Raw genomic sequence first — 22,765 nt, 5'->3', positions numbered from 1 at the left:
CATGCTTTTTTTTTTCAACACATGCCATAATTGTTAAAAATATCAGCCTCTACCAAATGGTTGATATGTCGGTTTATGGTAAAAGTACCGGAATTAATACATATACTATAAAAAATCTAAAAAAACATGAAGTGTCAGAAAAAAATTCTAAATAAAAACATTTTTAAATACTAAATCATCTTTATTTTTTGAAGTATGCTATAAAATAATTTAGATTCTCATTTAACATGATTTTGGTTTTATTGTAAAAAAAAAAAAAAGAAAGCAAGTGTAGTAGTGCAACAGGACTATGTTTGATTTCTTTTGTAAACCAACAATGCTGTGTGTGTAAACCATTATTTAAAACAGTCAACCATTTGGTAGAGCAGCAGTCAAAGGGTTAAGAAGGCTAATAATATTGACCTTTAAATTGCTTTAAATTTTTAAAACTGCTTTTATTCCTGTCAAACTAAAACAAATGAGACTTTCTTCAGTAAAAAAATATTATAGAAAATACTATGAAAATTTCTTCGGTCTGCTAAACATCACTTTGTTTAAAATGTGTTTGAAAAAATAACAAAAGAAAACACAGGAGGGCTAATAACTATAAATGTGTGTGTGTGTGTATAGGTGGCGATAAATATTTAACCAAATATGTTCAATCTAATATCTAATAAAAATGATCTAATGCTCTGAAGTATTAAATCAACAGCTCTAATATTCATATCAACTTTGCTTGTAATCTTGACATGTCTGTGAGTGCTTTTCACCTGCGGTTCCGAGCTGTACAGGTGTGTAGGGAATGATGGGCTCGATGTCGGACACTTTTAATGCAGGCAAACATGAAGCATCTTGGGTTGTGCTCTGAATGGCCAACAGCTGTAAACCTGAAACAACACCAGTTAAACACACTCTCTTCAGCTTTATAGGTACCATAGATTGTTATGGGTCAATGGTGCTACCATTTAGCACAAATCCATGAAAATCTCCTTTCTGGCTGTTCTTCCTATGAGGGAATTCTGTAAAAGTACAGCCCAAGCGTGTCAACTCATTGGTTAATAATGCTATATCTGATTGCGCAACATTGATCAATTTTTTTTTGGCTAAAATAAAGAGAAAATACTCAACCAGTGACTTGGTGGTCAGCAGAACACCATGATTTTTTTGCCCACCAGGCTAATGGTATGACATCATTAAAAATTGTGATCATGAAATTAACAGTCATATTTTTATATATATATATATATATAAGAAACCCTATTTTTACTATAGTATTTTTATTGATTTGATTTAGTTTTTAATTATAATTTCTAATGACCTTATTATCCCATGATTTGTCAATCTTTTAGCATTTTCTAGTAGGGCTGCAAAATATAGTTTCAGCACCGATTAGATTAGATTCCACTTTCTTGTCATTAAACATGTACATGTACAAGGCAACGAAATGCAGTTCAGGTCTTACCAGCAGTGCAATAGCAGCAAGTGCAGGATACAGGTGTAAGTTATAAAGTGCAATTATAGAAACACTTTGGTGATATTCACAGATGGATGTACTATGAACATTAGACACAGGTTGTATTAGCTATGAACAGAGATTTACAATAGATTAATGTATGTACAGGTTGCTATTTATAATCAGAGGTATGCAGATAGATATGAACAATTACAAATGTATATGCACAGTGGGTATTAGGCATGGGATGATAACCGTTTTCAAGGTATACCGCAGTTTGGAAAAGCCAAGGTTTTAAAACCGCCAACATTTTCTGTAATACCATTCCTAAAGTATGTGTAAGATTTTTTTTTTTACTTTTTTTTTTTGTTTAAGACAACAGTATCATCAGGAGAAAAGATATCCAAAGATGCTGTTAAAATGGTAAAGAAATCTGTGTTTTTGAAACTAATGAAGACAGAAGTCAATGATTCATTTGAATTATATAGCCTGACATGTTTACTGCTCCAAAATATTTCAAATGTTTTTCAAAATAAAATATATTGTGTTCAAAGGGGGGAAAGTTTTAGTTTTTTACCCAGACAATTAAAATTAATATATTTTAGAGCAGTAATCAAAATACCATGGTACTGTGAAACTGTGATAATTTAATCCAAGGTTATCATACCGTCAGAAACTTATACCGGCTTATGCCTAGTGGGTATGCACAATTCAAGATGAATAGGTCCAATTTTAATAATTTAATTAATGGATAACGAAATGTGCAAATCTGCAATAGTCACATCGCAAGATCTATAATGTTGAGTCTGGATTATAGTTGACCAGAAGCCACAGAACACATGTGGTTTGTAGAATCACAGCTAAGTTGAACCATAAGAGTAAAAGTATATAATATGCATGTGCTTTTAAGGCCTGTGACTGAGCATTCCAAGAGAGTTAAAAACATTTGGGCACAAAAAATATTTTGCTTAATACATCATTTGTATTTAATTATTCATATGATTTATGAAAAATTACTTTTGTCTTGTTTCTAGTTCAAATACTGTATATACATTTTTAAAGTGAAAATAAGATTATTCTGCTCACGCCATTTGGCAGATAATTGAGCTTGTTTTGAGAAAAGAAAAACTCTTAAATTTTGACTTTTTTTTCTTCTGAAGGTGTAAACAAATTTTTATTTGATCTAAAAATTGTTAGATGTTTGGACAAGTAGTATGATAAGAAAAGCATTTTTTGCCTTGTGATTATTACATTTTTGTACCTGAATACTGTTAGATTCCCCAGAAAACCGCCAAATAGAGCTATTCAAACCATCTTGTGAAACGGTTTCATTAATTATATAACATTTATTGCAGAAAAACAGACTATGGCATTATCAGATTTTTCCTATATTGTGGCCTAGACTGTACCTTTCTCATAGATGTCCTTGCGGTCTTCAGTGCTGAGGATCTGTATTTTCTGCTGTAGTTTTTGTTCTTCAGCTTCAGCCTGTTTCTCCAAGAACCTCTCATCGGGGCTCATGGAAAGCGTCAGTCGATGAGTGTTATTCTGAAAGCACATTTTAATGCAACTTACATTCACATAAAATTTTCATTTAGCAAACTTTTTTTTTCCTTTTTAATTTGAACATTTTTAATCACTTACAAGTGAAGGCAATAAGTGAACCAACATGACCTGTGTTGCTTTCTCAACAAGCAATATAAACATGCATAAAAATTGTGATCATAATTCAAGCCTAATATCCTGATCTTTGTTTTAAATGCAATAGAATATAGGGTACATTTTTCCTTTGTGTAGGAGTGCAAGGAGGTACAAAAAATGTTGCATACTATACATTTCTCAATTTATTTCCATTCCAATTCATTTTATGTCCTGGATTATGTGTATTGTAGATGTATAAAGACAATTGTGTGTGTACTAAAGAAAAACAATTGATTTATGTTTAATACAAGCAAGACGTTTTAATGCTTTGTGTTGGAAAAACCCTCCATTAGACCTTGATTGAGAAATCTAATAACATGTTTGGCTCCTGAAAAGCTCACATATGTAATAAGGAAAAAATCCTCAGAATTTTGTGATATCTGTGAGGTGTTGTTGAACTTTGTGAAAATGGAGATATTGAAGAAGCTTTGGAAGTTGGGGAATGTGAATTTTTATTTTTTCCCTGAACCCGTCTGGGCTAAGTTTAGGGTATTGGGGTTTGATTTATTGTAAAAACTTGTAAAACTTACAGTAATAAAGACATGTTATACAAAAATTGTGATCATGAAACTAATACCACTTTTTAAAATCTAGAGCACACCCTATATTTTGGCTATAGTAATAATAATAATGATTTAATTTAGTTTTATTTTCTTAACGTCTTCTAATCAAATCTTTTAATGGCAATTTTTCTAGCTTATTTCTTTTGTTTATTTTTGTTAACTTAGGGCTGTCTAACTTAGCTGGGTAACTTGGGGTTGTTTAATCTCATTATTTAAACATGCTTAAAGTTTCCCTACAGTAGGTTTCGATAATATTTTCAACTACATGAATGGATCTTACCTTAAAGTAGTGCTGGACTTTCTCCTGAAGGTAGCGAGGGTTTTCCTTCAAACACTGCCGGAATCTGGACACACTTTCACTGATCTTCAGCAGCTGCACCGGATCCCCATCATGATTCCAGAGGGAGGCAATATACTGACAGACAGAGAAATTCACTTTTTTTCCTCCAGATATATAGTGTGTAGTGTGTGATCTTGGGAATTGTTTATAAATGCTTCAAAAAATCTACAGATTTTTAAAAATATTACTGTTTTTAAATATTACTTTGTAGCTTTAATGAACTTTTATTTCAGTTTTAGTCATTTTAGTTCATCGAACCATCAATCACTTTAAGACAGGGGTCACCAATCTCAGTCCTGGAGGGCCGGTGTCCCTGCAGGATTTAGCTCCAACTTGCCTCAACACACCTGCCTGATTGTTTCAAGTATACCTAGTAAGACCTTGATTAGCTTGTTCAGGTGTGTTTGATTAGGGTTCGAGCTAAAATCTGCAGGACACCGGCCCTCCAGGAACAAGTTTGGTGATCCCTGCTTTAAGACAACCATCGAAGACTTCGAGAGCAACATGTATACTTAACACACATATGCACTTCATTGAACATGTACATAATCACCTATATGCTATATAACTGCAGGTTAAATGTGTGTTAACGTTGATTATATATAGTAACTTACTAGTACTAGTTAATTAGTTAAAGTTATTAGTAACTAATAAAGTTATGGTAACTAATATTCTTAACTATTCTGATTTTTATTGTAATGCAATAACGTGCACCTTTTGTAAAGCTGCTTTGAAACAATAATTATTGTGAACAGTGATATACAAATACACTTGAGTTAACCTGAAGTGAATTATCCAGGGAACTTGTTTTGAGTTGAAATGATGATGATCAATCACACATTTATGATCGTGTTTGAGTATTTTACTTACTGAAGCGAGAGCTAGGCCGAAGCTGGTGGACTGATGTTTCATCTGAATCTCGATTTTATGCAGGAGAGCTTCAATCTGCTCCTCTTCAAAACCAGATCTACAACAATTCATTTACATTCATCGTCATTCAAGACGAGGCACTTTTATTCACAAGAATAAGCAGAATCAGACTACTAAAGTCAGCCAATCGGCACTCACGCAATGATGTCATCAATGGTTTGGGCAATGATGTGTTTGACCGTCTCAGTGTCGGCCTCCGCCATGCCTTGAAGACCGATGGTGAAAGACGCCTGTCTAGTGCTGCCGTCAAACCTGGATAAATCATAAACTTGTTAATCAATTTCTTTTATTTACTATTTTTTTTTTAGCCAACTTACGGCTGCCTAGTGTGTTCAGTTATATAATTTAAACATGCTTAACACTTTCAAGGTCCTTAAACCTTTTCCCAAAGTCAAATTTAAGCACTTTTCAGGTGCATTTTTAAAGTTTTCAAGCCATTTACAAATGTGACAAATTACATATTTACACAAAAATATGAATACTTCATCATATATCAGATGTTATTTTTTATTGTATTCTAAGGAAACTTTTTGATGTCGTGTTTGCCCAAAGCTCAGCATTGAATTATTGCCATTTACTCGTTTAAATCAGTGTTGCAAACTATTTTCGATTAAAGGACCCAGGAAGGTCGCTAAATGTCGGTAGATTACGTCATACGTCATTTTGCATATTACTGACATCATCACGTCCAACCGTTTCTGTTTGTTTAATAGCCTATGGTTAATAAAGGGGTAGTTATATTTGCACTACGCTTTATGTATGCATGTCAATTTAACCAAATGTATTGCTGTTTGCATACAGTTTATCAGTATAGATGTGTTGTGAATTTGCAGTAATCTCTCAGACGTAATAAACTCAGACAAGTTCAGAAACTGTCTTAAAAATATCTACGATTATGAACAAGAAAAGATTAAACGGTCAAATTAAATCGTTAAAACTAAAACAAAGGAGAAGCAGATCGGTTTGACTGTGCAAGGGAAATACCTCACACTCGCGGTGCTAAAACATTTGCTGTCGGTACGCAGAGGAGTGTTCTACTCTAAGGCTGCAGGTGGGAGAGACTGCTGTACGAGAACTGGGGCGCCTGTGAGTGCTCTGAAGTGGGAGAGGGGCGGACGGCATCACCCGTAGCTCGTTAAGAGCAGGAACAGTACAATATAGACACATGAGAGTCTATAAAAATCTCCAGAATTACTATAAAAAGTCGCTAAATTTGTCGCTAGTTGCTTTTTTGTCAATTTTGCGACAAAGTTTTAAATGTCATTTACTCACATCTTGAAAGTATAAGCTTTCATCTTAAATTTATAGTTATTTTAATTTCATACATTGTTAATTTCATGTATTGTTAATGTATTTTAATCTCCATACATTTTATCTTCTCCCAAACTTTAAGGACGCAGATTAAAAAAAAGACAGCTGGGTCACTCTACAGGCACTTGCACTCCAGAGTTTTATTAACTATATAATGAGATACATTATTAAGAAAGCAACAGAACTACATTTTCAAGCAGTTTGAAGGACTCTATCAAAAATCTAAGCAGTATTCAAACCTAGGAAACCGTAAATATTTCCAGCACTTGTGAGAACCCTGCCAATTATAGTGGTGTTAATGGGGGTTATTATAAAACTTTTGAACTTACAAAACATTTATATTATAATTAATGTCAATGAAGTTGCCAGTCGCAATAATCAATACATTGACATTCACAAAAATCTTTTTACTTATCACACAATAAACGAACATGACCTCAATCATTTTTGATGATGCAATTTACATCGCCCATCATGAATACATAAAAATGAATTTCAGCAACATTTTAGCTGATCGTGTCATCATATTTAATCTGTTGGAGACATCAGTGAGTGACCCAGTTCACGTTAAAGATCTGAAATTCCCATCACTGCTGTGTATCTAACCTCAGAAGCAGCCTTGCACACAAATTGTACTAAGGCCTGCTCTCTTGTAGGCTGTTGTATTTGAATTTAGGGAAAGGTAGATGGTAGTGGCAGATGGATAAACTCTCTGAATAAACGTTTCAAAAATGTATCTTTGGTTGAGTTTTTACAATACAATATTTATTCAGATGATTTTGAATCTTGCACCTAACAAATATATTAATTTACAAAACAAAAAACAAACAAAAAAACAACTAAAACTAAGCAATTTCAAAATACAGAAACTAATAAAAACGAGTAAATCTTCCTCTAAAAACTAAATAAAACGAACTGAATTTGAAAACAAAAAGCCAAAACGAAATAAAAACTAAAACTAATGAAAAAAATAAAACTATTATAACCATGATATGTATTATCGTGCTGTTATATAATGATTATATGTTGTATAATCAGTGGCATAAATTGGTCTTAAAATGCCTTCTGTGACAGTAAAATCGCACAATAGATTGATTTAAATTTGAAATGATTTTATAATCTTAAAATCAACAGACCCCGCAGAAGAGGAGAAGTCTGAGCCGATCTTGGGCTCAATCAGGGCTTTGTAGAAAGGAGAATTTGGGCCAGACATCATGAGAGAGGAAAGGAGGCTCAGAGAAAACATCTCGAATGTGTCTGTGATGCTGAAACACACACAGAAGAGACAGTTAAAGGTCCACTCTAAGACAATAGAATGACAAAAGAAAGTGTAAATGTTAGTTTCTCACTCTCCCAGCAGAAAGCTCATGCAGAGAGTGTTCTGCCTCACAGGGTCTGGAGCAAGAGCGTCAGGCCTGCAGCTCACGTGATCCATTCTCTGAAGAAAAACACAACAGGGCCAACCTTACAAAGCAGTTTATACAGTGTGTTTGACTGATCAGGTTGAGATCTCTATAGTAATAGCTGCTTTCAAAATGCATGAAACATTTACAAATCTTTTAAAATCAGTGGATAGGGGCTTATTTAAGCTTAGCAAGTCACGTTTTCTTCCAATCAGTGGTTCAATGTTTATTTCAGGGTTTGTAACGTCATGCTGTTTTTGAACATTTTGCATTTAGAAATCTTTTTTTAACCATTTTTATTTTTAAAAATCTTAATTTTATAAATGGTTTGTTTCATATATTTTTTAGTTTCGTGGTACAGAGCTCAATTTAAAGAGCCACTATTATGGGTTTTTGAAAATGACCTTCCAGTGAAGTGAAAATATAAGGTTTAAATCTGAAAGTGGACTGTAGATTCATCTATAAAAGAGTCAACTCATAGTGGTTCGAATGAATCTTTGCAGTAACGAGTCTTTAGCTGTTCCAGCGTGACGTGACGTCGATACGAAACTCAAGCCCCGCCCATTTTCTGCACGCACAAACCTGGGATAATTGAAACCCCCGGGCACAAACACTGAAAAAAGAAAAAGAGGAACACAAACACCCCCAGATGAATCATGTCGCGAAGACGCTGTGCTCTGAAGTGTGAAGGAAAGTTAGTGTTAGTTTCCCTACCTAAAGATGAGGCTGTGAAGAGTCAGTGGTTGAAATTTATTTGTGCAAAAAGCATTATAGCCCCAGCCTTGTGCTGTGTTCCCATCATTTTTCTAATGAGTAATTCAGCAATCTACATGCTTACAACAGGGGATTCGTCGGCCATTTGTTAAAGGAAGGATCAGAAAAGACTATTGACGTAAGGGACTTTGCAGAGCTTGACTGGAACTTTACATTACACAGTTCATGGATCAGTTTCTTCCTCCATTTCACAAGTGTAAGTAAGTGCAATTAAAATGGTTGCCTCCTTGTTTTCTCAGCTTGCAAATTATGTATTTAGTTGTGTTTTGTTACTTGTAACCACGTGTACTGTATCTGGTTAACTCTTTATATTCTCATATCGTGTCTAAAGACACGGTGAAAACGATTTCTTTACGGATTTAAACGCATTTGTGAGCTCGCAATCCTCTGCCGTTTGTCACTGCTATGGCCACCGTTAGCTGTTCCTACACACGTGCCGTGTTTCAACGTTTCAAAATAGTTCAGCTTTTGCTGCTGTGTGGATTAATGCTGAATGTGTGTCATGGTAAAGAATGGAGCAATATGCTGGTGTTTAACTGCATTGCTTTAATGCACTCCTGCATTGGGCTCCCACACATACCAGCCAAAATTTGTCCCTGAAAATCCAGGAGAGTTAGGTTCGGGGGTTAGGTGTCTGAATAACACTATTGAGAATGAGGTAACTGTTAGTAACTGTACAATGAAGCATGTTTCGGGCAGCCGCTGCGATTGGATCCTACACCAAAGTTGGCGACCCGGGGGTTTCACAGACTGTGCCAAAATGCTGAGGACCGAGGTGAGGGGGATGGTTGGGGGTGATGGTGCAAACACTCTGCACTCCGCTCTGACACACCTCTTACAACCGGGCCAGGGCCGGCCAACTGAACAATGCCTGAGCCCGATTCAGAGCACTCACACTTTTCAAACAATCCGGGAAACGGGCCTGGGCACTGTTCAGATAGCATAGTGTGAGTACGCCCTTAAAACCAAAAATAAAACAAGTATGTATATTCTGTGCAGTCAATGCATGCACTAAAAATAGGCTATAGGCCATCTTAAAACTTAAATAGACTTTTAATAACGAATTTAAAAGATAAATAAGTTTTTTTTGTGAAAGCAAGAGAGAATCTTGGGGGAGTGCGGTTATAAAGGAGTCTCAAATGACCAACGATCGTTGATTAAATGACCGCAACACGTTTTATTCGGGAACATTTAAGCTGGTTTTAGAGTTCTTTCATGTTTGAGTTCGAGAGAGAGAGAAAAATCTAAATAATTCATTTTTGTCCGAAAATGTCGGTCAAGTGATGTTGATGTGAACAGCTTAAGCTCACAAACTAATTGTAGTTAAAAATTTATTATTAATGATGATGATTAAAAATAATAATACTATTTATTTTATTCAATAATGCAATTAAAACATGTAATAGGTCTACATTAATGCGAAATGAGCTAAATATCATCTTTAAAATGGTCATAGGTCTCAGTTCTTTCAGACCTATACTATCGTCTATCGGCCTAACCCTAACTTCCATAGTCATTTGTGCTACATTGGAAGTCATTACAGTTTGCAACATTTTTTAAAATATCTTCTTTTGTGTTCAATAGAAGAAAGAGTAAATTTCTGCGTAAACTATGCCATTAATTACTTCTAAATAACCTAATTTACCAAGCCCTCCCTAATAATAAAAACAAACAGTAAAAAACAACAACAACACAAGTTTAGGCATTATTTACTTATGTAGAGACCACCTTCAATAATATTTAGTTTTGTGAAAATATTTGAACTAGTTCCGTTTGAAAGATGTGCAATTACAGTGTGTTCGGCTGTTGCATTTCAAGCACTTCGAAACAGTGAATGACATTTTTAATTGTTTTAGAAAAGCTTCATTTCTCCCATCACTACTTCTCACAGGTCTGTCTAGTGTGTGTGCTGTGTAACGTACAGGATTGTCCCAGAGCGTCTGAGGAGGAACGGCAGTGTTTGGCTCAGTTCTCTCAAATTTGGACAGAGCCTCTTCTTCAATGTGCTGCAGGTGCTGCTCTAATGGCAAATCCCCATATGTGAAGAAACTGCAAAAAACACAGGCATTCATCAGTGCGGTCTGCTTTGTCCAAACATTCATTGACAGTCTGCATGTTTAATGTGTTTAGCGTGTGTACCGTGCATTGCTGGGGTGGTAGTGTGTGGCGTGAAAGTGTTTGAGCTGTTCCCAAGTCAGCTCAGGGATGGCGAGTGGTTCTCCTCCAGACACCACAGAGTAAGTGTGATCCGGCAGGAGTTTATTCTGCAGGTGCTGGGCGTACAGACGCTCATTATCTGACTACACACACAACATATGCAAGAGAAGAATAACAGATCGTTAGTCTTAAAACATCAACCTCTGATCAATGTAAATATGACTGCAACAGGGACGAAAACGGACAGCAGCATTATGAGCTATGCGTAATTGAGGATGCACTAATATATCTTTTAATATATTTTATGGTATGGCGCAAAGCTTAGAATGTACAGTATGTTTTTATTCTCATGACAGCTACATTTTTTAAAGATCTTAATTTAGTAAAGTCTCAAAAAGCAGCTTATTATTAAATAATAAAATGAAATATCATGGCAAACGTGTAAACTGCTATTTAATTTGGGAGTAAATTATATATATATATATATATATATATATATATATATATATATATATATATATATATATAAATAATTTATACAACAGGTCTGTCTGGTTCTTGAATCTGACTGGCTGATAGCCGTGCGATATTCTGCCAGTGACAGCACTCGTCCAGCATCTTAACCCTTCACCCTTTTGTATTACTCCGCCCACATACAGCAACAAGCAGAGGACACTCTACAGTTTGACAAATATTATTGCTGTTGGGCAACAATTTACTTTTGAGGCTTTTTAAGCAGAATGTAGTTTGTTTAAATTGCAACCATGCAGTTTATTCATAAGGATAGTGTCTATTTTAAATATTCGTAATTTCAGAGAGACAGTGCAACGGCAGCCATTAGCCTGTCATTGAGCAAAGAGGGTTGACGATGTCCATCCAGAAGATGGCGACAAAGACCACATAATAAGCCCTAAGAGAAATTCAGCATAATTTCAGCTGATCAAATCAATATTAAACAGGTAAATGACTTTCTAAGCTCATCTCTCTCTCTTTAGTATGTTGTAGTGCTGTATTTATACCATTGTAATATTGTGATCTCCTGATTGCAACAGAGAAATAATGGAAGATATCTCTGTAGATTGAAGGAATTTCAGTATATATCATATATTAGACATTACGCTAGAGAATCATTCAAACACTAGCTCTAAAGTGATCTTAGTGAATAAGCAATACAAAAGAATTGAGACTCTCCATGTTTGATTTTCTTTTTCATATACATGATTATGCTGTTGTATAAATGCAATATCACACTCGTAGCAGCGCGATGTGGCTGTGTATCGTCACTTGTAGGACACAACGGCATATATATATATATATATATATATATATATATATATATATATATATATATATATATATATATATATATATATTCAATTCAATTCAATTAACTTCACCTTTATTTGTATAGCGCTTATACAATGTAGATTGTGTCAAAGCAGCTTCACATAAAAGGTCATAGTAAATAGGAACAGTGTAGTTCAGTTTGTAGTGTTTAAGTTCAGTTCAGTTTAGCTCAGTTCAGTGTGGTTTAATAATCACTACTGAGATTCCAAATACTGAAGAGCAAATCCAACGATGCGCAGCTCTACAGATCCCGAACCATGCAAGCCAGTGGCGACAGCGGAGAGGGAAAAACCAGGCTCAGTTGGGCACGACCATTTTAATTTCTCCGCTGGCCAAACGTCTTGTGCAGAGCTGCAGTCTCATATATATATATATATATTTTTTTTTTATATATATACACATTACATTGATAACACTGACCAATATCTAGGTGAGATAGAGTGCTTATCAATGCATATTTCTCATTTTAAAAAAGAATAAAAATTAATCATTTTGATTCATACTATGTATTTTGGGCTATTGCCAAAATTATATCAGTGCAACGTAAGAAAGAACGTCTTCATTGTCACTTACGTAATGCATTATTGTAGAATAAAAAACAATTTAAAAATATTTTTAAAAGTTATGCTTATATTACTGATATATTCTTAAAATCATAAGAGGACATAGAAGTTCTTACAAACACTCCCTTCATCTCATTGAACACCACACCCTTGAACACCAGAGGACTGGAGGGGTCAGTGGGGTTCTCGTGCTCCAGCCTCCAGCCCTCCTGCCTGAAAAACACAAACATCTTCTCAAGTTCATGCACCATTAATCATGGAAAGCTGAGTATGTTTCAAAGCGTTTACCAGAAGTCCAGCTCTCTGAGACAGGGGAAGAAGACGGCATCCAGATAGATTGACAAGAGGTTCTGGAAGTCTTTAGCATTCTGGGTGGAGAACGGGTACATGGTGTAATCGCTTGCTGAAGGAGAGATTGAAATCATCAGAGAGATTAACTACACACGTATGTGTTCACTTTAAGAGATAGTTCACCCAAAAATTATAATTCTGCACTCATTTACTCCTTCACTTGTTCAGAATCAGAAAGAGCTTTATTGCCAGGTATGTTTACACATACGAGGAATTTGTTTTTATGACAGAGCTTCTACAGTGCAACAGAATTACAGAGACAGGACAAAAAACAGATAATAAATATATTTAAAAAAAAATAGAAGTAGTGAGTGCAAATATACAGATTGACAAGTGTATGTACATGTTTATTACTATATACAACGTTATATGTGCAGCTGTTATGTGCAAATTGGCATGTAAAGTGTGTTGTTAAATAAGTGTACATGTGTATAAAAGTGTATAGCAGTAGTGATGTTGGTTCCGCAATTATTATCATCAAGTGTTCATGAAATGGATTGTCTGAGGGAAGAAACTGTTTCTGTGTCGGGCTGTTCTGGTGCGCAGTGCTCTGTAGCGTCGACCAGAAGGAAAAAGTTCAAAGAGGCAGTGTGCTGGGTGTGAGGGGTCCAGAGTGATTTTGGCAGCCCTTTTGCTCGCTCTGGATAAGTACAGTTCTTGGGGAGTAGGAAGGGTTGTACCAGTGATTCGCTCAGCAGTCTGAACTATTCGACATAGTCTTTGGAGGTCGTATTTAGTAGCTGAGCTAAACCAGACAGTTATTGATGTGCAGATGACTGATTAAATGATGGAGGTGTAAAAGGTTGTTCAAAAAGGTTTTTCAAAACCTATTTGAGTTTCTTACGCAGATTTCTGACTTTTCCCAAGTCAAATCCAAGAACTTTGAAAACACTTTAGAAGTGTGGCAAATTCCATATTTACATACATATAAATACTTCACATATCAGATGCTATTTGTTACAGTATAGCATAGTGTTCAGATCTTAAATGTATAATGCACACCTGAAACTTGTCTATAGCACTTATTCACTGCTGCTCTTATAGTTGTGTAAATTGTGTCCTTGTCCTCATTTGTAAGTCGATTTGGATAAAAGCGTCTGCTAAATGACTAAATGTAAATGTAAATATTAATTTCAATTTTAATCACTAATGAAGTGGTAATCTCTATGCAGTGTCTTCTCCCATTGCTTAATGATAGGGCACACATAAACAAACAAAAAAAAAAGCAGCCATGAAAAAAAAAAAAAACCATGCTATAAGCACATGCGCAAACTCCAAACTTTTCATTTTATGCAAAGCAAGAAATATTCATTTATTTTCTTTTCGGCTTAGTCCCTTAATTAATCTGGGGTTGTCACAGAGGAATTAACTGCTAACTTCTCCAGCATATGTTTTACGCAGCAGATGCCCTTCCAGCCACAACCCAATACTGGGAAAGAAGGTCAAGAAGGTCGCTGGTTCGAGTCTCGACTGGGTCAGTTGGCGTTTCTGTGTGGAGTTTGCATGTTCTCCCCGAGTTCGCGTGGGTTTCCTCCGGGTGGTCCGGTTTCCCCCACAGTCCAAAGACATGTGGTATAGGTGAGTTGGGTAGGCTAAATAGTCTGTAGTGTATGAGAGTGTATGGATGTTTCCCAGGGATGGGTTGCAGCTGGAAGGGCATCCGCTGCGTAAAACATGTGCTGGATAAGTTGGCGGTTCATTGCGCAGTGGTGACCCCAGATAAATAAAGGGACTAAGCTGAAAAGAAAAAGAAGGAATGATGAATATTATACAAATATAATTTCGTAATATTCTATAAATTATTACCTTTATTACAACCTATTATTGTGAAAGCAACACAATTACATTAAGAAGTTTCAAGCACTTTATACAAAATCTAAGCACTTTTCATTCCTTGAAAAATTTAAGCATTTTTAAATCATTTCCAGCTCCCGTAGGAACCCGATTTCTTTCTCTGTCGAACACAAAAGAAAATATTTTATTTAAAAGCTGGAACCCATTGACTTGCATTGTAACTTTTTTCATTCTGCACGTCTTATTCAGTGGGTCAGAGCAACCAGCATTTTTCAAAATATCTTCTTTTGTTTCAAGGAGTTCACCCAAAATTGAAAATGTACTCATTTAGGGGCCGAACACACCGAATGCACATTTCCATTTCAAAAATGCAAGGTGCAGCACACTGTCTTTTTTGTTGAAGAAAAAAAAGAAGCACGGTGCACGGTCGCTAGGAAACGACTGAATCGGCTCAGTAATAAATGCGAGTGTTGCTGTTGATACTAACATAATTTTAAAATGTAATAATATTGTGATTTTCAAGATTTGTAAACTCATACAGCACCGGATAACTCAAAACAGCAACCACAGGTCTCTCCTGCAAATTCAAAAGTCTCCGTAGTTGTCTTGACAACACAAACACTGCAGGCCCCTCAACGGAAACCCCACCTCTGCTTACATTTGATTGGAGAATGAAGACGTGACTGACGTAATGCGCTTTTTCCGCTCAGAGTTAACTGTTTTTCAACTGCCAGCACACAGCACGCAATGGCAAAAACACAAGGTGCAGCAGATGGTTAAAACAGGAGGCACGCAGGGTGCATGAGTGGTATGCACAACGATTGTGGACGTTAGTAAACCATTCAAAAAAGGTGCCTTTCGATGCAAAAAGCATGTTCGGGTGTGATCGGCCCCTTTCTCTCAAGAGGTTCTAGAGCTTTATGAGTTGAACACAAAAAAAGATATTTTGAAAAATGTTAGAAAGGTTTCTGACCTTTTTTTAAAATATCTTCTTTTGTGCTCAACAGGTTTGTGACAAGCGAAAGTTGAGTAAATGATGACAGAATTTTTGGTTTTGGGTGAACTATCCCTTTACATACAAGAAAGAAACTCGCAAAAGTTTGAAACCACATGAGGAAGAATGAATGATGAAGTAATTTTAATTTTTGGGTGAACTATCACCTTAAACACAAACTGACTTTGGGGAATACCTGTGAATGCATTCATGAAGGTGGAGAGTGAGCGGTTGAGCATCTTAAAGAAGGGGTCTCTGCAGGGGAAACGCTGAGAGCCGCACAGAACGGTGTGCTCCAGGATGTGAGGAACACCAGTGCTGTCCATTGGCGTGGTACGAAACTGCACGCTATAAAAACACACATGCAAAACACAAAGGCGAAGGAATGTGGACATCAATGGAGTATAAACACACAAACACACAAAGAAATGTGCAAATCAATGGGGTATAAACTGACTGGACACTTTATTAGGAAGATTTAATTTTTACTAAAATAATTTTCTATTTACTGTATATTTAACTTCCTCTTGTAGAGTTGTTGTTATTTGCATTGACTCAGGGTCTGAGAGTAACGTAATTTCAATTCTCTGCATGTCTGTACATGTGGCACAATTGAAAATTAAGCTGACTTTGACTCTTTGATAACTTCAACTGCATATTTACGCAAAAATCAACCAATTACATGGCATGAACTAAACGCATTTAGAAAAGTAGATATGATCAAGATGATCAGCTCAAATTTAAACTGAGCATCATATTTGTTTGATTGACAACTTCATAATTCAATAAAGGATGATGAAATAAAATGATAATAAAAACATTAGATATCATTTTTTTAGTTTGATATAAGATAAATAATTTATAACTGAGCATCAGTAGTGTAGGTGTTGGTGCAAGATGCAGTGATTAATTTGCATATGCATGAATCCACGCAAACCAAATAAGGCAAGGATGCAATAACATTAGTCATTTTACATGATGAAATTATTTTCACAGAAAAAAAAAAACATCTAAGCATGTCATTTTTATTTTTGACTACAGGGAAACTTTAAAGTATCTTTAGCAGTCCCTATCACACAAACACACACAGAAACATACAAATATATACACATGCATGCATACAGTACACACACGCACGCACGCACGCACGCACGCACGCACGCACGCACGCACGCACGCACGCACGCACGCACGCACGCACGCACGCACGCACGCACGCACGCACGCACGCACGCACGCACGCACGCACGCACGCACGCACGCACGCACGCACGCACGCACACACACACACACACACACACACACACACACACACACACACACACACAGGGCAAAGATGAATCATGATTAAATTATATCTAAAATAAAAGTTTGTTTTTACATATGTGTGCATCAAATATATTTGTGTATACGTAATACATACACATAAAAAATATACAAAACAAAGATATTTACATATATTTAATATAACACACAGATATTTAAATGCATGTATAATAATTTGTATCATGTAGATGTTTGAAATCATAAACACTAATCATGATTGCCAAATTTTAACTATCTGTAGTAAAACATTAGATCTGTACATTATAAGGGCCAACAAGAAGAGGTGGCCTTAAATAGCTGGGAGAGGCCTCTTGAACCAGGAACCAGCTGTAAAAACACAAAGGTGGGAGGAAGCAAGGATAAAGGGTATAGCAAATTTGAGTGACATCGGATCGTCCTGGGGAGAGACTAGAGATGGGTTTGCTCCAGGCTGTCTCTGCTTTTTTGGAAAATATTCCTATAAAGTATTTTCTTCTGATATTCATAACCTCCAGACTGGGTTTGCCCAGCATTTATATTTATATTTATATTTATATTTATATATATATATATATATATATATATATATATATATATATAAATATAAATACACACACAACATATATACACATACAGTACCTAAAAAGGTTGTTGGAATCATCTCGGGCTGCATGCAGATATTGAGCTCCTGTGGCATCATGGGAGAGTTTAACAGCTGTTAGGAACAAATCCGGCACTGCTGTTACCTAAAAGTCAAATTCAATGTTAGCAGAGTCCAAAATGTCCAGAAGTGCAGTACAGGTCTGAATGAGGAGCATCACCTCTCAGTCTGATAGATAGTATAATAACGACAATGGACCCTATTAGACCTACCGTATCTTATTTAATGCATGAAATTCAGAAGTCCACAAGCATAATTCTAAAAATAGCATTATATTACTGTGGATTACTAACTGATTTTACTTAAGTAAACATAAGAATCATTTATACTTGAAGTAAAATAAAAATATTGCTGAAAATATGATGCATCAAACTTTTGAGAAACTTTTATACATACATCGCTTAAATATTATTGCACTGCGTTTTTAAACGATACAGAAAGACAACTGTTATTGTAGAAGCATTTTAATGAACTATTTTACCTCTCAAAATATTAGTAAACAGTATTACAAGCCATCACAAATTCATCTTACTTTTCCAAACATCACCATATTTTTGTTCAGTTTGAGCCTCTGTGTAAAACTGCTTTGTTTTCTTTCCTCTTCAGAGCTTCATATTTACGCACACTACATGAGGCATAAAAGGCTGAAGTATCACATATGATATGAAACATTAAAAATATATTTTTATTTTTTTTAAGTGGTTCAAATGTTCATCAAACGGTTTATACCATGGGGTTCAGCAAATGTTTTATTTTTTAAATTCGTTTATTATTTAATATATCAGGGTTAATGACACAAATCAGGCTTTGCATTACAGTAATTACACTTTTAAAGGGATAGTTCAGTCATTTTTTTTATTTACTCACTATTTACTTACACTCAAGTGGTCCCAAACCTTTAAGTAGGGGTGTCAAAATAAATTGTTTCTTCGGTGCACCGAGATGCAGACGTGGACAATTCAGTGTAGGTTCAGTAATAATCATAACCGGTTATTATGTACTGACGTCATGTATCTCATATGTGCTCTGTCGCGAGGGAGGCGAGCGCGGGTATTAACAACACTACAGGCGCAAACTACTTAAAAATTTCACTGTGTGTGTGTTTTCTGGAAAGTCTTTCACTGGCACTTACAGCAGAAGCCCCTATTTCTGTGCGATTGAGGGAATGAAAGTACTCCATTTCTCTCTCACTGTGGCCCATTTCACCTTTTCCTCTCATCTGCTGGTGTGACTTTTCCTCCCCTCTCTTTTCCTCTCGGCTGCTGGTGTGACTTTTCCTCCCCTCTCTTTTCCTCTCATCTGCTGGTGTGACTTTTCCTCCCCTCTCTTTTCCTCTCATCTGCTGGTGTGACTTTTCCTCCCCTCCCTTTTCCTCTCATCTGCTGGTGTGACTTTTCCTCCCCTCTCTTTTCCTCTCGTCTGCTGGTGTGACTTTTCCTCCCCTCTCTTTTCCTCTCGTCTGCTGGTGTGACTTTTCCTCCCCTCTCTTTTCCTCTCATCTGCTGGTGTGACTTTTCCTCCCCTCTTTTCCTCTCGGCTGCTGGTGTGACTTTTCCTCTCTTCTCTTTTCCTCTCATCTGCTGGTGTGACTTTTCCTCTCTTCTCTTTTCCTCTCATCTGCTGGTGTGACTTTTCCTCTCTTCTCTTTTCCTCTCATCTGCTGGTGTGACTTTTCCTCTCTTCTCTTTTCCTCTCATCTGCTGGTGTGACTTTTCCTCTCTTCTCTATTCCTCTCATCTGCTGGTGTGACTTTTCCTCTCTTCTCTTTTCCTCTCATCTGCTGGTGTGACTTTTCCTCTCATCTGCTGGTGTGACTTTTCCTCTCTTCTCTTTTCCTCTCGTCTACTGGTGTGACTTTTCCTCCCCTCTCTTTTCCTCTCGGCTGCTGGTGTGACTTTTCCTCCCCTCTCTTTTCCTCTCGGCTGCTGGTGTGACTTTTCCTCCCCTCTCTTTTCCTCTCGGCTGCTGGTATGACTTTTCCTCCCCTCTCTTTTCCTCTCAGCTGTACCAGTGCATTGTCGCGGGACCCGACCAGATTTCATGTGGCGCGGGAATAAATTTCCGAATAAAATCGTGGGAGCGGTCGTTAACTCTGGTGTAATTTTAACAGGAGTGGGCGGTCTCACAATATCGCTCCCGAGCGTGCGTGACATGTGTGCGCTTGTTTGGTGCTCTCTGTGTTTGTGTATGAATGAGAGACAGGGTGGTGCTGTGTGTCCATGTTTATACAGACAGCTTGTTATAGCCACCCCCCAAAATACAACACTGTGTATGAAAAGCATCGTCAATGCACCGTGATCCACCGAAATATCGAATTGAACCAAATCGATGGCATGATAATCGTAACCGAACCGAACCGAACCGTGAGACCAGTGTAGGTTCACACCTCTACCTTTAAGGTTATTTTTTTCTGTTATATACAAAATAAGATGTTGAAAACCAGTAACAATTGACTTTCATGGTAAAAAAAAACTACCAAACAAAGAAAAAAAAACATTTACTATAGGAGTCAATGGTTACAGATTTTCAACATTTATCAGAATAACTTCTTTATTGTTAAGTTTTTTTTAGAGTTTCTTTAATAAACGGCACAAAACAGATTTGTGACAAGTAAAGGGTGAGTAAATGATGATCCAGTTTTGGTGAACTATGCCTTTAATGTATATTTTGTCTTGGTATTATAGTAACTATCAGACTGTGAAGGTTTTTAAATTCCTGCTTCTCTTTGTGATGAACACAATACAAGTATTTCCCGATTTGTTTAGCCATTTCATTACCTCTTTAACAGTGAACCCATGAATTTTCTGTCCCACAGTGTATTTGAGGGCTTTCTCTACAGCAGAGCTCCCTCTCGACCTCCATGAGCCCTGAAAACTACAAACACTCATCATTATAAACTACAGTGTTAAACATGACTGCTTGAGGCAAAGTTGGTTTTATATTCGCACATCAATTCACTTTTGAACAGTGACAACTTGTGACATACTCCCTATCTTGTTTACCATGCTACTTTAAATATGCAATCAGAAATCTTATGCAAGTGTAACTTCAAAACAACTTTAGCACTGTTTAATTGACTATAAACAATTTTGTACTTTAATATTCATTGGCTGCTAATATGATTTCACTATTTAAATTTGCACAGAATGCTTTTATGAACTTATATTATTAAGAAAGTGCAAATGTGTGAATAAAACAAATGGTACCCCACTGCATTTAATATGGATTCAGTACTGTATATAAAAACAACAAATGAGTAACTGCAAAAAACAAAGCTTGCGCATCACAGAGAATAATATTTAGACAATTTTACAGCTGATTTGGTTTCTTTATCTCAAATAGTGTCAGAGTTTATTCCATTTAAGCGTTTACAGTGTTTAGAATATACTGAAAATGTGCATTCAGTACTGCATATAAAAACAACAAAGGCATAACTGTAAAAAGAATTGATTTTTGACAATTTTGACGACAATTTTAGAATTGATTTATCTCAAATGGTGTTACAATTATTACCATTTTTTGCCTCAGAAGTTATTTTAAAAATATTATAAAATTAAGCGCTAATTTTAAAAACTTGTGCAATAACCAGGGTGTTTTTCTGAATATTTTGGTACTGGTTTTGTTGTATACATGGTTTCTGCAGGTTTCACAGAGTTAAATTTAAGACTTTTTAAGACATTTTTAAACCATTATGAATGAAGTTTAAACCCATAATGGGCTAAAGAGAATTTTTCAAATGGCCTAGAAGGAAAAGAATTTTATTTGCCTCAAAAAAATTATTATAATTGAATACATTTAATAATACATTAACAATAAAAATATTTATATTTTAGATTTTATTTCTTAGCTAAATGGTTTAAATATTGTGTAAAAACAAGCAAGCTCTACTTGTATCCATACACTTTTTTAAAACATAAACTTTCTTTAAAAAAAATAAAAATGAACAAATATTTTAAAAATATAAACTAAATAAACTATAATAAACTAAATCTATGCACAACAGCCTGTGCAGGTCAGTGTCCTCAGCAGTAAATACATGGAGAACGTTTAAACAAATGTTACTGTAAGGAAAATAATAAAACCATTATGATAAAGAGTTAAAATGGCCTTTTTAAATAAAAAGTTTAAAGTTTTATTGAGATGATTGTTGGTGACTGTATGGGGTTTTGACCAGATTTGGTAGCAACACATGAACAAGGGAAAATTAAAACCTGTTAAAAAAAGATTTAAGACCAACAACACAATATTTCAATATTTCTTTTTAAGGCCTAAAATTGCATTTTGACATTTAAGACTCTGCAGAAACCCTGTGTGTTATTTCATATGCTTGAATTGCTTATTTCATTCATATGGTTATTCTTTTTTGAATCAAGAAAGTAATCCCTGTCCAACATTAAGAGAACGTTTATGTCTGTCTGACGTAGTTTTGGCTGAAATTATAACAGGAGAAAATAATTTAATTTGTTTGAAACCGAATGTCTAATGAATGCCAAACTAACGTTACCCCTGATGTTTATGACTGAGCTTTTCCATGGGATTACATCACATGCTTCAAAACAATACTAAGCTACACTTAAAAACATGATGATAAAAAACACTTAAAAACATGATGACGGTTAACAACAATGACTTGAACGATAATGTAATGACCACTGACACATTAATGACAGACTTAATAAGCCCTCACACAAGTTTAAGTGAACAGAGAAGTCTCTCATGATACTTACCTCAAATTTGTGAGCTTCGTGATGATTGTCTTACTTTGACGAAACATTTTAGATGGTCAAATCTACTGCCTCTAATGTTTACAGTGATTTCCGTGCCGATTTAAATGTTAAAACGCATCATATTTCAGTGCTAGCGGTCATATTTCTTTATAACTGAAGTTCTGTCCTTCCATGCTCCATGATGTTCAATGCACATGCGCAGTAGATGTGACAACCACCGTATAAACAACGCCGCGTCTCATTGGTTGCAACAGAAGAAGAGCGCGTTTGATTGATTTCTGCAAAGTCACTGCTTGTACATAATAAAAGTTTGACTAATAAATGAAAAACATTGAATTATGTATAAATACGAGCCTATAAACTGCAGTTTTCTTCAGAATAAAAGAAAAGCAGACTTATTTTACTATTTTAC

The 22,765-nt window shown here is 35.7% G+C and overlaps 1 protein-coding gene across 1 annotated transcript in view; it reads right to left on the bottom strand.

Moving 5' to 3' along the window:
* pitrm1 (pitrilysin metallopeptidase 1) overlaps window positions 1–22,559 on the bottom strand; it is a 40,739-nt gene extending 18,180 nt beyond the window's left edge. The window contains exons 1-15 of the mRNA XM_056481330.1: window positions 22,354–22,559; window positions 20,404–20,500; window positions 17,605–17,711; window positions 15,857–16,008; window positions 12,810–12,924; window positions 12,638–12,734; window positions 10,594–10,754; window positions 10,377–10,503; window positions 7,627–7,715; window positions 7,414–7,542; window positions 5,105–5,218; window positions 4,907–5,003; window positions 3,977–4,111; window positions 2,842–2,980; window positions 750–866 (exon numbers count right to left, since the gene is read on the bottom strand). Of these exons, the coding sequence (XP_056337305.1) occupies window positions 750–866; window positions 2,842–2,980; window positions 3,977–4,111; window positions 4,907–5,003; window positions 5,105–5,218; window positions 7,414–7,542; window positions 7,627–7,715; window positions 10,377–10,503; window positions 10,594–10,754; window positions 12,638–12,734; window positions 12,810–12,924; window positions 15,857–16,008; window positions 17,605–17,711; window positions 20,404–20,500; window positions 22,354–22,400 (1,723 nt within the window). The 5' untranslated portion in view covers window positions 22,401–22,559. The remainder of the gene's footprint in view (window positions 1–749; window positions 867–2,841; window positions 2,981–3,976; window positions 4,112–4,906; window positions 5,004–5,104; window positions 5,219–7,413; window positions 7,543–7,626; window positions 7,716–10,376; window positions 10,504–10,593; window positions 10,755–12,637; window positions 12,735–12,809; window positions 12,925–15,856; window positions 16,009–17,604; window positions 17,712–20,403; window positions 20,501–22,353) is intronic.
* Between the last annotated feature and the right edge of the window lie 206 nt (window positions 22,560–22,765).

Source organism: Danio aesculapii, chromosome 2 (genome assembly GCF_903798145.1).
Source record: "Danio aesculapii chromosome 2, fDanAes4.1, whole genome shotgun sequence".
Lineage (NCBI taxonomy): Eukaryota > Metazoa > Chordata > Actinopteri > Cypriniformes > Danionidae > Danio > Danio aesculapii.
The sequence above is the reverse complement of the archived record's forward strand: the minus strand, read 5'-3'. Positions and strand labels throughout refer to the sequence as shown.